Here is a 15,293-nt window from a genome sequence, read left to right as displayed (position 1 = left end):
TAATGCTAAACGTTTTTGGATTTATCTAAGAGATTAGAAAGCTAAATTCATTTTAAAACCAATTAACCAAGGAATTAGGATTGGATATTTTAAAAAACCTGATCATTAGATTGAGCTGTATTTTGAGTTATATACGTATTTTATGCAAAGGAAAAAGGATAAGGAATTCTAAACTCAATCCACTTCTTAATTAATTTACAACTCAGTTTCATCATCTTATTTAGTTATATTCTACATTTTAGTTTTATTTTTAATCAATCCCTTCCATTTGAATTTTTAATTCCATACTTAATTAAATTTTTCAACACATACTTTTTACAATCTGCACTTTATTTAATTTTCTCGTTTACAATTCCATTATATTTTTGATCTAACTAGTAATATTCTTGTGATTTAATACTTAACATTAATCCCTGTAAACGATAAATCTATTTTGTTATTTTAACAATTTGGCTCATCCTGATTAGTAGTAAGTGACAAGCTTATGCTTATATTGGATTTTAGAAATTAGATATAGGTTAAGTTTGACTAATTTTTTAAAAAAATATTAATAAAATGAAAATAATAACATAAAATAAATAATTTTTTATAAGTTAAATTAATTTATATATCTTAAATTTTGAAGTTTAATATTTATAAAAAATATAAATTAACTTTAATTTATGATAAAATTTTATTTTTATTTTTTTAATTTTTGTCTCATAGTCATATAATTACTTAGTAATAGGTTAATTTAAACTAAGCATTAGTTTTAATTTATTTTTATTGGAAAGTTGGAATTTATGAGCATCAATGTGTTTGGAAATTTTCTTTAGTTTTAGTAAGATAATAATATATAATTTTTTAATGAAAAATAGCCGTAAATAACTTTTGTTGATAAGGATATATATGTGAATATTAATTAAATAATAATGTAATATTAAATTAGTAAAATTGTCAATATACATTTAGTTGCATCTTACAGTAAAATTATAAAATATTATTTTAATGTTAGATAACGAAATTGTGATTTTAATGTAAAATTAATTTTACTTTAAAATATAAAAAAATATCAGTGCAAATTTAATTTAATTCACTTTTTGGGTCTAAAATGTAATTTACAAGTTAGAGACGTTTGCCTTGGTCCTTAGAGATGTGTTCATGAGTGATGCTATTTTTGTCGGAAGTTGACGATGTGAAATGTGAACTTACGCACGTGTTTCGTTGGACTGACCCAACATGTCGGCACGGGTGACCACTTAAAGTGACAAAATTGATAGTAACATCTACTTTTGAAAAAACTTTATTTTTTGAAACTTATTTTTTTTAGTGTAAAGCCGATTAAACTTAATATAATTAGAAATATAATAAAAATATATAAAAAATAGTATAAAATAAAATTTACTATACCCTAATGAGATAATTCAGTATTTTTTTTTACACGTAAAACAATTTTAAAAGTTAATTTTATGTTAATAGATAATGGAAAGTTTGGTATCGTCTATTATACGTGAAATAATTTTGACAATTAATTTTATATTGATATATAATAAAATCAATAATTTAGTTAAAAAATATTAATAATATTTTATTTTTAATATTAAAAAAATCACAACTAATAATTCAAAGAAAATATAAACTGCTTTCTTAAATTTATGAGTATCTTAGCAAATAACTTTGAAAAACTTGTTCAAACTAAACTTTACTTTAACCTAGTTTAATTTAACCTCAGTGTATTTACAAAATATATTATGACAAAAAATTTATTTGTTAAATGAATTTAAGTATAGACATTTAAAAAAAAATAGTTTTTTTAAGCATTCACAAATAATTTTTTTTATAAAAAAAGTATACAGTTATTATATTAAAATTATAAAAATATAATAAATACTTATTTTTTTAATAAATTTTTACTGTTATTAATTATTTATGCTAAAGATAACAAAATCTTTAAAAAAATTATGATAATATGAACATTTTTCTACTTAACTCACCTTATACTTGTACATTATGTCATCTATTAATTTTAAAATAACAATCAATGTTGCGTAAATTATAATGTATAATTAATTGTGTTATCTTGAATAATACTACTCAAATGACTATATAATAAGAAATTGTTTTCGATTATTCTAATTTCACAAATCATTGTCCTTAATATTGATATATAATTTTGGACATATTTTGAATTCTGAATGTTACATAAATTAGATATATTATTATGTTAGTTTTGAATTTGTTCAATTAATTTTGATTCTTACAAGTAATGAGTGTATTTTAATTAATTTTTATAATTTAATTTAAAAGTTCATTGGACTATTGAATTGGGCCAGTTTAATCTTTTATATTGGACTATATTTGCATGCTGAAAGTAATAAATACAAAAGTTAAAGACAAAGCACAGAAAGGGTTTAAGAAACTAACTTGTTGATGGGTTTGCATATCTATTGGTTTATTTATTAATTTTTGTCTGTAAAGGATATGTTTTGTTGGTTAAACCAAAATGGTAAAGGGTGGCATGGGTTTAGTTTTAGTTAGACTTGTGAATATCTGAAAAATGGGATTGGTATGCGTATTCAAATTGGATTTGGTAAAACGCTTCTAATTAAACTTGATTGGCTTGGATTGCGTTTTTAGTTGATAAATTTTGAACCTATCCACCCCTAATCAAACTCGAATCCTTACTCTTTTAATTATTTTATTTTCAATGAAAAATATAAAAAATTATATTTTTCATGTCCTAATGGCCTACTCGATTATACAAGTTGAATGATAATTTTATATAATAACCAATCTGACTTAACTTTATCTCATTTGATTGGATTTTTTTCCCCTCAAACTCACTCACGGTACCTTAATTTTTTTTTTTTCTCTTTAAAAAGGTTAAAGTAATTTTTTAAAGAAAATATTCTTTTATATATATATATATGATAAACGGTAATTTTCAAATCTTGTTAAACATGTGTAGGTTTCACGAAATGAAAGAACCATGGTTTTGACTTATTTTTTAATATAATATTTAACGTCACACTTATAACCCGGGCTTCTTTACTTAAATAATATATTTTTTAAAACAATTTTTTAAAGTAAGATTTTTTAAAATTAATTTCTTGTTTAGTATTTTTTTTGACCATGTTAATAGCAATATCGTCTATGTATGAATAATAGTAAGTTAATATTATTATTTTAATAAATTATCGTTTCCCAATCATTAATATTATCTAAAAATTGACACGTATTATATATATATCAAACAAAATAGAATGATAGTAATTTTTTTTATTTTAATAAGTATCAGAAGAATTAAGATGATAGTAAAATTTTTTGTATTTTTTTTAATATATTATCATTCAGTAATAATCGATACTATGTGCACATTGTCAGATAAGCTTAGCTGTTTGCTAGTATAGACTAAAAAATTACCCATACAATCATACTGAACTATATGAGAGAGAACGCTTGGGTACAATATTTTAAATGTATTTAATATTATTATCTAATCAAAGTTACATAGCAGTTGATATATTTATTATTGAATTTCTGATATATCTTTTATCTATTCGATTAATGTTGTTACTCTTATTTATTCACTATAATTTAATTAAAGTTAAGTTAAATTACTTGTACAGAAACACATAAAGTAATGAAGCAAAGATATATATATAAAGTAGTGAAACTATAAAAACTGCATTTTAATTGAAGTAAGACGGGTTGAAACACTGAAATATTTGCATGCTTTAAAGTGTGAATATAGAATGCCTAATAACTCAAAATATTAATATAGAAATGACAGTTTGACCTTAGGCAACAAAATTACTTGGTAACGCATTGCAACATCAATCCTTTCTAGTGACAAATATTTTTTATATTTGAATGCAGAATCAGCCATTTTTCAGATGATAAGTTTGGTCAAATAGTTAGATGTGCAATAGTATTGGTTATTACTGGACGATAACATATTAAAAAATAATAAAAATTTTACTATTCTCTTATTCTTTTCATACTTATTAAAATAATAAAAATTTTGATACTATCATTCTATTTTTTTTTATACATATGATACGTGTCAGTTTTTGTATAGTATCAGTCATTTAAGGATAATAGCCTATTAAAATAATAATAAAACTTACTATCGTCCAGCATAAGTGATACTTTTATTGACATGGCAAAAAAAAATACCAAACAAAAAATTAATTTTAAAAAAATTCTTATTTTAAGAATTTTTTTAAAAAAATATATTATTTTTAAGTAAAAAAGCCTATAACACGTTTCCTATGTAAATGCATAACTATGATTTATAAGTCCTAGTCGCATTTATTTACTAAAAAAATGCTAATAAGTGTCATTATGGTATTAATTAAAGAATACAATTAAAAATGAAAAAAATAATTATTTCCATATTTTATAATGCATTATAACATAATTTTAAAAAAGTAAAATAACAAGATACTTATTTATTTAAGTAAAATCTACTGTACTCCTTACAAGTGAGAGAGTTTAACATCCTTTCTTACTTGTAGAACAATCTTTATTATTAATTTTATATAGATAGATAATAAAGTTAGTGATTTAATTAAAAAAAACATTAACATTCTCTTATCCTTAAGATATTAGAGAAATCACTTAAAGAAGGTATAAAATACCTTCTCAAATTTATAGGTATGACAACACTTTTAATTATTTGATAGACACTAAACAATTTTTGTTATATTGCATAAATTTATTTTTTAATTAAATAAAATAATTTTTTAAAAACAACAAGACATAAATTATTTTAATTTATAAAAAAATTATTTATTTTTATATTTTTAAATTTTTAAAAATTAGCCAATTTAGTCTTCAACCATGATAGTAACTTGGGTTTGGAGAGGGTACGGATGGAAGCTGGATACACGGTTTCATATGCACAAAAGTCAAGTAGGGCAGATGAGGCTTCTAACAAGTTGGTGATACCATTAAAGAATGTTGATAATGATAAGTTATATCATCACTGCTCAAAACAGTAGATCAAATTTTGTTCCACCGGAAAATCTTGTATTAGGAATACTAGTTCGTGAATGCAAAATTACAAAGACTACTATTATTAGAGTCCTGGTTTAAATAGACCTATTGAATGACTTAAAAATTGTTTCTAATATCTTTAAAAAAATAATCTTATATGACTTTTGTGTTTGTAATATAATAAATCTTTATTTTTCATTAATAAATTGTAATTTCATTTAAGTAGTATTTGCTTAATGGTTATTAAAAATGTATTTAGCAAAACTAATAAATCAACTGACTAAAAATTAAAAGCTGAAGAATAATTGATTAAATTTAAAATATTTGAAAATACTAGCCGATAAATATTAAATATCAAATATCAAATATCAAATAAATACATCGTTAAATTTGATAGTGATACACAATAAAATTTAATAAAGTCAACTTTAGTCCTAGACAAGTAACTTTCAAATTTCATTGCCAACATGGGAATGTGAAACATGTGTAGCTAGGAAGGCTGTGGGTTGGCAAACCACGTGGCAGCTAGCATTCTTTTTTTAAAAGATTATATAAAATTTATGAAAATAATTTATAATTATCACAATTTTTAAAATTTATTTTAGATATTTTATTCAGTATTATTTATTAAAACGAACATTTTAAACTTATTTATAATAAAATATATAGCATGAATAAATCGAACAATAAAAAGCTTATTCCAAGCCCACCCTATTTCTCTGACTTTTAATCATACAAGTGAATAACAATTATTGGAGTAGTAGTCATCTCAGATGTCCAAGAATTTTAGCAAGGTTCCGTGTCTAATGTAAATTCAAGTTCTTGTTTGAAAAATGATGAGCATAGATTCGGCTTTTTCATTTTTTTATTGTTAACTTTTAAAAAAATTATCAGAATATAAGGTTTTTAATAATTAATTTTCTACCTGGGATTTTTTTAACCACGTGTCATAAGAATTTTTTTTGAAAAAAATAAAAATTGCTAAAAAATAACGAATCATTTGAAGTCGTATCACGTATCAAGAATGCATATATATATATATATATATATATATATATATATATATATATATATACAATTAAATTCATAATATTTAAAGTAAAATTGTCGTTATCAAAGCAAAACATAGTATCTACACATAACATTACCTCGAGTTTTAATATAATTGCAGGAATCGCACTACTTCGAATCCATCTCGCAATGCAATCCAAAGTGATAATGGTTGGTCAATTCAACATTTCCACTTGTCCTGTTCTTTAGCATCAGAATACACTTGGTGTTCGTTAGGGGTCAATTCAGTGATAAGAATCTTCTAAAATATTAACGAGTGGTAATTGAATCGTACAATCTAGAATCATATGCGTTTTGGTAATAAATATAATTGATAAAATGAAAATAAAGACACCAAAGTAAAATTAATAAACTTTACAAAAGCACTAATAAGTCCTGTCCTATATTCATTTTCTTATTTTCCTTTCTCATACGATTTTTGCATGTCTCGTGTTCGCAAGAAACATGCGCTGAAAGACCACCTAACTGTGCCCCACTTGAGCACGTTACCATCATTGTCTACATATGTAGGAATCAAAATAAGGAAAATTAAATTGCCATGTCAAATTGTAATTTTTCTAATTCTACCGTTAAGTGCTTTAAGACACGTTTGTTGATTTACTCTCTGTGATTTTAACCTTTGTAGTAATGGCTCCACTTGATGAAAAATTGTTGTAGCCCATCTCTATCCATTAGCTATAGACTTCTAATGATTAACACCATTAGCACTTCTTTCAGATTGTTTTGTCACTTTTTCAAGTTCAATAGAACTGCTGCTTGTCCCTTTGTACCTATACCACCTTGCACATAACACAAAGTAGGCTAAATTCATAGTTTCTAAAGCAGCAATGATGCAGTAGAAGTTATCCAATCTCCCTTTGTTCAAATCCTCTGGCAACCAATTCCCAGTTTCAGATCTGGCAGTGATTTGGTGTATAACTGAAATAAGCATGCTACTCAAATAACTTGACCCTGCATGGCCACAGTAGTAAAGAGAACCTGCAATGCTTCTCATATTCTCAGGAAACTGTTTGTAGTAAAATTCAACTTGTGCAACAGACATAAATGCTTCTGCTAGTCCAGCCAATGTTAGCTGAGGAATCAGCCACAGACCAGACATTGATGATATTGCACCTTTTCTTGTTTCCACTCCTAAAGGTTTAATCAGAGCCAAAGTTCTACGGTTCTCTTCAACTTTAGCAGATACTAGCATGCTGAGTATAGAGAAAAATATGCCAATGCCCATCCTCTGAAGGAGTGTGATGCCACCCTCTTTTCCAGTGAACCTTTGGAGTAAAGGTGCAACTTTTCGGTCATACATGGGTAACCAAATTGCCACACTAATCATCAGGAAGACATAGTAGGATGCTCCTGGGATCATGAACTTACTTTGTCCAATACGCCTGTCAGATAGAAGGGCTTGGAACACCAAAATGGTGTGTTGTTGGACGATAACAACATAGTACAAAATGCATGAAACCCATATAGGTAACACTCTCAACAAGCATTTAACCTCTTCCACTTGCTGCATGCTGCAAAGATTCCAGGGATCAATAGCAGATCCATTGGGATTTATTTGATCTTGTGGAGTCATGATTGCTGCTTTGTCGAGGAACCTGGCAATATAAGCCATTTGGTAAACACTTTTTAACAAATCTACCATAACAACCACCAAATGTTAACTGCTTGACATTTTTTACCTGAATTGGTATGTATAGGGAAGTTTAGAATTCATGGACTTGGGAGCCACGTAGTTGAAGAGGGAAGGATATATATATTCTGGGAGCTTCAGCCTTCTTTTCTTCATTGCTACCACTATAACTTGCACTATACTGGTTAAAGGACTACCACTAGGCTTAACTTTCACATACATTTTGGCCCCAATGAAGAAGATTACAGAAGATAAGAGCATCAAAGCTGCAGGAATTCCCAAACCGACTGCCCAACTTACATTTGACTGTATATAAACAATAAATGTTAAGGATACCAACTGAGCAATAGTGAAAGTGAAAAAGTACCAATTGAAGAAGCTATTTATCCCCTTTTTCCCAGAATCTGTGTTAGGATTAAACTGATCAGCTCCAAATGCTAAGTTACATGGTCGGATCCCTGCAGCTCCTACCATCAATAGTCCTAATCCAGTCTTTAGAAATGTCATTTGTCCCTCTGTTGGCCCTTGGCATATGGTGCTTTCTTCACAATGAGGTGGATGCAGCTTGTCAATTGCCGCTGTCAGTTGTATTACAAGCAAACCCTGAATGAAGCAGGGAAATCAAGGAGTCATATTCACAAATTAAATGAGCTAAGCTTGTCAAAGTAAAAAAACTGGTAGCTTTCTTTGTAAGGTTTTTAAAGTGGAATTAATTCTATTGGTGATGATCTCAAATACTTTTTTATACTTTTTCAATTTCATTTGTATTTTCTAAATTAAGATATCCATAACTGTATTGTGTTTCTCAATAAACAAATGGAATGAATGTGAGTGATGAAGGCACTTGGTATTAGCAATTTACCAGAAAGGAAGCCACTGTACAGAATGCCAGTGTCTTGTAGCGACCAAAATAGGTATCAGAGGAAAAAGCTCCTAGTAATGTAGCAAAGTTGGTGCTGCCGTTGAAGATGTTGATAATATTTGTAGCTGTGATGTTTTCCAAGTTGAATACTGTAGTAAGATATACCAATAGATTGGATAAAGTGCCAATGGCCCCTAGCTTCTCAAAAATCTCATTTCCTGCCAGTTTTACACATATGAATCACTCAAGATTTAAGGAGAAAAACTAACATGAGAAAATGAAGCGTATAAAAACACAACCCTCCTCTCGCAGTCATGCTCACCAATAATGAAGGGCATGACCTTCCACCCTCTGTAGTTAATCTTAGGTTCATCATCTGTTCCACTATTCTCATTCTTCAATAAACTTTCGTCTTCATTTTCCCAAATCTCTCTCTTTGTCATTCTTTCTCCAATTGAATTCATCATCATATGCTCCAAATGCTAACATGGAGAAGGATAGGAGGGCATTAGTTGAGTGAGGGGGATCATCATAAATGGACTTCAAACAATACAAACCACACTTCATTGCTGATTTGCAGATCTAGACTCTTCACTCCAAACCAAATTTTCACCTATATTTCTGTTTTGATTTCCATTTCCACTCTAATCCTTTTTGTTCCGATTGAATGTTTCAGTTATTGTTTTTTGTGGTTTGGTTGAACACACTAAATCTTCAATGGTGACCAACATTTCCTCACCAATTTAAACGATTTGGTTGCACCCAAAAAAACCAAAACTTAAACAAAAAATAATCACCATACAAATTTCTGAAAAGTTTGATCAAACCCAGAAAAAAAAATTCGAAATTTAACATAACAAAAAGTCAACTCAATATATTAAGATGATCAGATGTCTTCAAACAAAAGCAATGACAAAACAAAAGCTAATGAATACCCAGAAATGAAATTACATAAAGATTGAGATAGGAGCAGTGAATCAATGGAAATCCATCGTAGCAGTACCTGAAAGGCTTGAAACGAGAGAGTTGTTGCCGCTTCAGAAACATGAACTGTACTTCAAACTGCAACTTCAAGAGACTAGATGGGGAGAGCTGAGGAGTGGACAGCGTGGCCCTTTCGTTTAGCCTTCGATCATACGTATGTCTCGGAACATTAATTTTTATTTTAACTTTTTTAAATGAAATTCATAAGATAAAATAATTATGTTTTGTAAAATAAATTAAATTAAAAACGTTTTTAAATTTTTTTTACTTATAAGATTATATCATGCGTTAGATTTGTGTTATATTTTTTATGAATAACTATATCAACCAATTCAATCTCATGTAAACTGTAAAAATTAATTAACCAAAAATTATATTAGATTAAATCGAATTCCAGATCTCACTTTAAAAATTAATCCAATTTAAATTTATCTTTATATCAACATTTCAATCATACCTTTGTAACTATATATTTATGAAATTTTAATATTTAATTATAGTTTTTTCATTAATTTAATTTTTTAATATCTTAAAATAATATAGAAAAATAACAAAACAATTTATTTATTATTTTTGGTAAACTTAAATTAAAATAAAATTTTAAAAACTAAATCATTTAATTTAATACAAACTATTTTTAATTGGATCAGATTGACTTAAAATTTTATTTAAATGTGCATTTAGAAGCTTAATAAAATTACGTTAATTTTTTTTTTCAATATAAAAGTTAAACTTGCAATGTTAAAATATATTCACATTCGAGTGAATTTGATGGATATCAAAACATGCTATAAATCGATTCAAATCAAATTATAATATATTTTTATAATCAAATTGAATGAATTTTTATTTAAGAAAAATATTAGCAATAGATTATTTAACATATTATTTCTAATATACTCTTAATTATTAAAACTTATTAAAAATACAGAAAATATACGAGTCTTACTTTTAATTTAATTATTTTTTAAAAATTACTAATTTTTTTCATACTTTTATAATTTTCAACAGATTTTAATCGATAAATAAATATATTTTAAAGAGTATATTCTTAACTATCTTCTCTTATTTAAAAATTGATTTAACATGTAATTTTTTAATATAATTGAACTAAGGCAGCAATATTAGGAAACATCTTTTTTATCTCCTAATGTTTGGTACAGCCAAAAGTACTCTAGACCAAACTTTAAAGGTGACGCCTCTGCTTTTTTCAAGTTCTAACATTACTATTCGAAATGCATCTCATTCACAGAATATTTATGTCCTAATACTGCAGCAACATCTAAATCAAAGCACATTTCAATAACTATTTTTTATTATTATTAAAGGTAAGCTATCAATAATAAAATCAGAATGTTAACAATAAATTTACTTTCAAATGCCATCCTAACCTGAAAAATAGCAAAATCAACATTCACTTTCTTTTTTATGACAAAAACTAGCTTATTTTTCTTGGTAAAGAAACAACATTGTAAAAACTCTATTTCAAGATTTAAACATCATTAACTATGAACCTAACCATTAGACACCATTAACAGTTCTTTCAGATAGTTCTGATACTTGAGCAACCTCAAGGCTACTGCTGCTAGAACCAGCCCCTTTGTAGTTATACCACTTGGCACATAAAATAAAGTAACCCAGATTAATGACTTCTAGGACAGCGATTATGTAATAAAAGTTATTCAATCTCCCTTTGTTGAGATCCTGTGGTAACCAATTTCCAGATGCAGATTTGGCTGTAGTCTGATGAATAATAGAAATCAGCAAACTACTCAAATAACTTGATCCTGCAAGGCCACAGAAAAATAGAGACCCTGCAAGGCTTCTCATGTTCTCCGGGAACTGTTTATAGTAAAATTCAACTTGTCCAACCAATGTAAATGCATCAGATAGTCCTGCCAGTGTTAGCTGAGGAATAAACCATAGAGCTGTCATTGATGAAATGGCACCTTTTCTTGGTTCTACTCCTATAGGATTAGTCAAAGCCATTGTCCTTCTATGCTTTTCTACCACCCCAGATACGATCATGCATAGGATAGAGATAAACATGCCAATGCCCATTCTTTGGAGAATTGTGAAGCCACCCTCTTTTCCAGTGACCCTTTGGAGTGAAGGCACAACTATTCGATCATAGATCGGTAACCATATAGTCAAGCTCAGCATTTGGAAGATAATGTAGGAAGCTGCTGGGATCTTGAAACTGCTGTTAAAAATGCTTCTGTCAGATTGAAGGGCTTGGAACACTAGCATTGTGTTCTGTTGGACAATGGCAACATAGAAAAAAATGCCTGAAACCCAAATGGGAATCACTCTAAGCAAGCATTTCAGTTCCTCCACTTGTTGCATGCTGCAGAGATTCCAAGGATCAGATGCAGACCCGTCCGGGTTTATTTTATCTTGCGGGGTTATAATAGCAGCTTTGTCAAGGAACCTGTCAATTTCAACATTTTGAAACCAATCATTTTTATAAACTCATCAAGACAGCTGGAAATATTAAACATGAATGGAGATAAGCTTATCACATAAGAACTTATCGTAAGTTTAACAACATTACAAGTAATAAAAAATTAATAAATAATAATTTTTTATTAAAAATTGTAATATTTAATGGTATTAATATATTAATCTTGAGATCCTAAACATTAATTCCTTTAATCCTTCATTTTATAAAATTTTATTTTACTTTTTTATAAAAAAATTATTTATTTTAAATTTTTTTTTACTTCATTTTGTTTCTTCAGAGTGAACAATGTTTTATAATAAAAATAACCATTTTATAAAATGTAAAACTAAAGTAAGTAGTATTTATAATTTCAAAAACTAAAATAAAAATTTATTTATATGACAAAGTTTGTCATAATTGGAAGACCTTATAAGGTGATAAACTAAATCTAAATAAGTTGTGTGTAAGCTTTTACAAACGGCATCTACATGATGATGGTACCTGAACTGCGATGTATGAGGTAGCTTGGAGTTAATAGACTGGGGAGAAATATAGTCAAAGATTGGAGCCAACAAAGGATATTCTGGTACATCCAGTGTTCTTTTCTTTATAGCCACAACTATAACTTGAACTAAACTTGTTACTGGACTTCCTGTTGCTTTAACTTTGACATAACAATTGCTTCCCAAGAAATAGACTATGCAAGAGAATAGCATCAAAGCAGCAGGAATTCCCAATCCCACAGCCCAGCTCACATTTGACTGTACATAGACAATTAGTGATAAAGACACCATCTGAGCAAATGTGAAGGTAAAGAAATACCAATTGAAGAAACTGTTTATTCCTTTCTTTCCAGACTCAGTTTTGGGGTTGAACTGATCAGCTCCAAATGCCAAGTTACATGGTCTAATTCCTGCAGCTCCTACAATTAGAAGTCCAAATCCTACCAATAGAAATGCCATTTGCCCAGTAGTTGGACCTGTGCATGTGTTGCTATCTCTTCCACATGGAGGTGGATGCATACTCTTAATCCATGCTGTTAGTTGTATAACAAGCAACCCCTGTTCAATAACCAAGAGGATATAAAAATTAGATGCATGGTTCAATTGAAACATCCATATTCCCATAAGGTAGTATTTGGATAAAGGATTTCAAAATTCTAAGAAATTTAAAATGCATTGAAGGTAATTAATTGTCCTTGAGTTGAGTTATATCAGATAAGTTATAAAGGTCTTTAAGTATTATTCAAAGAATCAATAAATAGTATATTTTTCTTGAAATTATATGTATTTTCAACACAAAATTATACTTCTAATTTCTTAATCAATGTTCTTAAGGCATTGGTTAGCATTTTTCAAAATTGATAACTTTCATGCTTGTTAATGCTTTCATTCGGAGAAATAGTAACTTTTTTACAAGATATTTAGGAAGCTGGCAAAAGGGATAAAGTAAAAATCTTGTTTACCAGTATCCTTAGAATAAGATTAAGAAATTAAAAGTGAAAAATTTTATTAACAATTGTGTTGAACTAAGTTAAAAATCATGGGAAAGGGACTTATTGTATTTTTCTGACAAAAAAATAACTATTTTTAGTTCTTTAATCGGTACTCTAAATTGGCTGACATTTCTCAAAAAGTAATAATTTTTTTAAGAATAAGTAAATTCAAACACTTGCATAACTGAAATATTTGCTTGTGAATGAGTTAAAGTAGTTTCATGCTGTTAAATAGTTTTCAAACAGAGATTGAATATACCAGAAAGGAAGCCATAGTGCAGAATCCGAGCGTCTTATAGCGACCAAAATATGTGTCACAAAGAAAAGCTCCAAGCAAAGTAGATAAGCTGGCACTGCCATTGAAGATGTTGATAATATTTGTAGCTGTAATACTGCTCAAGTTGAAGACTGTTGTAAGATACACTAACAGGTTGGCTAAGGTGCCAATGGTTCCTAGCTTCTCAAAAGTTTCATTTCCTGCATGAGGTATAGTAGATGACTCACTCAAAATTCATGTTCAACAATGCAACTAAAGAAGGGAAATATAGAAAGTAACAAGGAATTATGAAAAATGTACAAGCCTTCTTTTGCTCACCTATGATAAAGGGCATCACTTTCCATCCTCTGTATTCAATCTCTGCTTCATCAGTTGTCACACTTTTACCTTTGTTTTCCACACTTTCCTTTCCATTTTTCTCTAGAGTCTCTCTTTTATTACCAAAAAGTTTCATGATTTTAGCAAATAATTAATGCTGAAGAAATATATATCAAGTTAGAGAGGGAACTAATAACTGTTGATAATTTTTAAAGACTCTGAATATCTTCAACCCACCATCAAACATCAAACCATTCTTTCTTTCTTTCTTTCTTTCTTCCTAACAAGCACGGGTACAAGTGAGTATTTAAAGTGTGGACGTGATTATTTTCTATCTTTTGCCTTTCAGTCAAAGAAAATAAGTGGTGGAAACATTTTGATGGTTGCTCATTACAAATTCGTGGTATGCAAGGGAGAGATAAGAAAATTGATATATGTAATAAGATATTGTTACTGATTTAAATTTAGTAAAAACTATAAAGATAAATGAGAATTATAAGATTAAAAGCAAAATTTATTTTTAATAAATTTTAACTAATAATAAAATACGTACTAATAAATATGTTACTGGCATTTTTTAATATATATAAATTGTTATAAACATTTCGTACATGAATAATATTATTTTTAGGTTCTATTTGGATGCATGAAAAAAATATATATTGAAGTAATTTTACAGTGGATTTTTTTATTACTTGCTGCATTTGTTTTTTATTCCTCAGAAATATCAATGAAGAAAAATTTCTCACTATTTTGGCCGTCAATATGAGTGATAGAGTAAGTGAGTTTTTTTTTTACTTTAATTAATTATAGTGTTAAATTATTTTTAAAATAATATAAGATTAATAAATTTTTATATTAAAAAATACAATTATTTATTAAATTAAATAATTTTATCATTATTTTAAAAATATTTTTAATACAAAATGAATAAAAATAATTTTTTATTTTATTCATCTAAAAAATTCATATTTTTATTTTATTTTTATTTATTTATTTGTTTACTTATCTTTCATTTCATCCAAACAAGTTATTAAATTTTATATAAACTGAAAAACCAAGCATAACGTTTGAAACAAATAATTCACACTTATACTCCCGGTCTTAAACATTAGCAAATAAAAGCTAAATTATACTAATTAAGAAAATTAATTAAATGTATTTATTATTTTTTAATTTATTTAAAAAATAAATTACATTTTTAAAATACTTTTGAGAATATTTAAAATTTTT

At 27.5% G+C, this 15,293-nt stretch overlaps 2 protein-coding genes across 2 annotated transcripts; both read right to left on the bottom strand.

The window, feature by feature from the left end:
* Positions 1–6,644: 6,644 nt before the first annotated feature.
* On the bottom strand, positions 6,645–9,024 carry LOC113846807 (protein NRT1/ PTR FAMILY 2.9-like). Its single transcript, XM_027475461.1, has 4 exons — positions 8,866–9,024; positions 8,544–8,761; positions 7,731–8,284; positions 6,645–7,646 (listed from the first exon to the last, which is right to left on the bottom strand). The coding sequence occupies exons 1-4, from the start codon at positions 9,011–9,013 to the stop codon at positions 6,737–6,739; spliced, it is 1,830 nt and encodes a 609-aa protein (XP_027331262.1). The 5' UTR covers positions 9,014–9,024; the 3' UTR covers positions 6,645–6,736.
* Positions 9,025–10,817: 1,793 nt separating this feature from the next.
* Positions 10,818–14,467, bottom strand: LOC113846018 (protein NRT1/ PTR FAMILY 2.9-like). Its single transcript, XM_027473812.1, has 4 exons — positions 14,061–14,467; positions 13,725–13,942; positions 12,472–13,031; positions 10,818–11,958 (listed from the first exon to the last, which is right to left on the bottom strand). The coding sequence occupies exons 1-4, from the start codon at positions 14,194–14,196 to the stop codon at positions 11,049–11,051; spliced, it is 1,824 nt and encodes a 607-aa protein (XP_027329613.1). The 5' UTR covers positions 14,197–14,467; the 3' UTR covers positions 10,818–11,048.
* Between the last annotated feature and the right edge of the window lie 826 nt (positions 14,468–15,293).

Source organism: Abrus precatorius, unplaced genomic scaffold (assembly GCF_003935025.1).
Source record: "Abrus precatorius isolate BTA unplaced genomic scaffold, Abrus_2018 Scaffold8, whole genome shotgun sequence".
NCBI classification, from domain to species: domain Eukaryota; kingdom Viridiplantae; phylum Streptophyta; class Magnoliopsida; order Fabales; family Fabaceae; genus Abrus; species Abrus precatorius.
The sequence above is the reverse complement of the archived record's forward strand: the minus strand, read 5'-3'. Positions and strand labels throughout refer to the sequence as shown.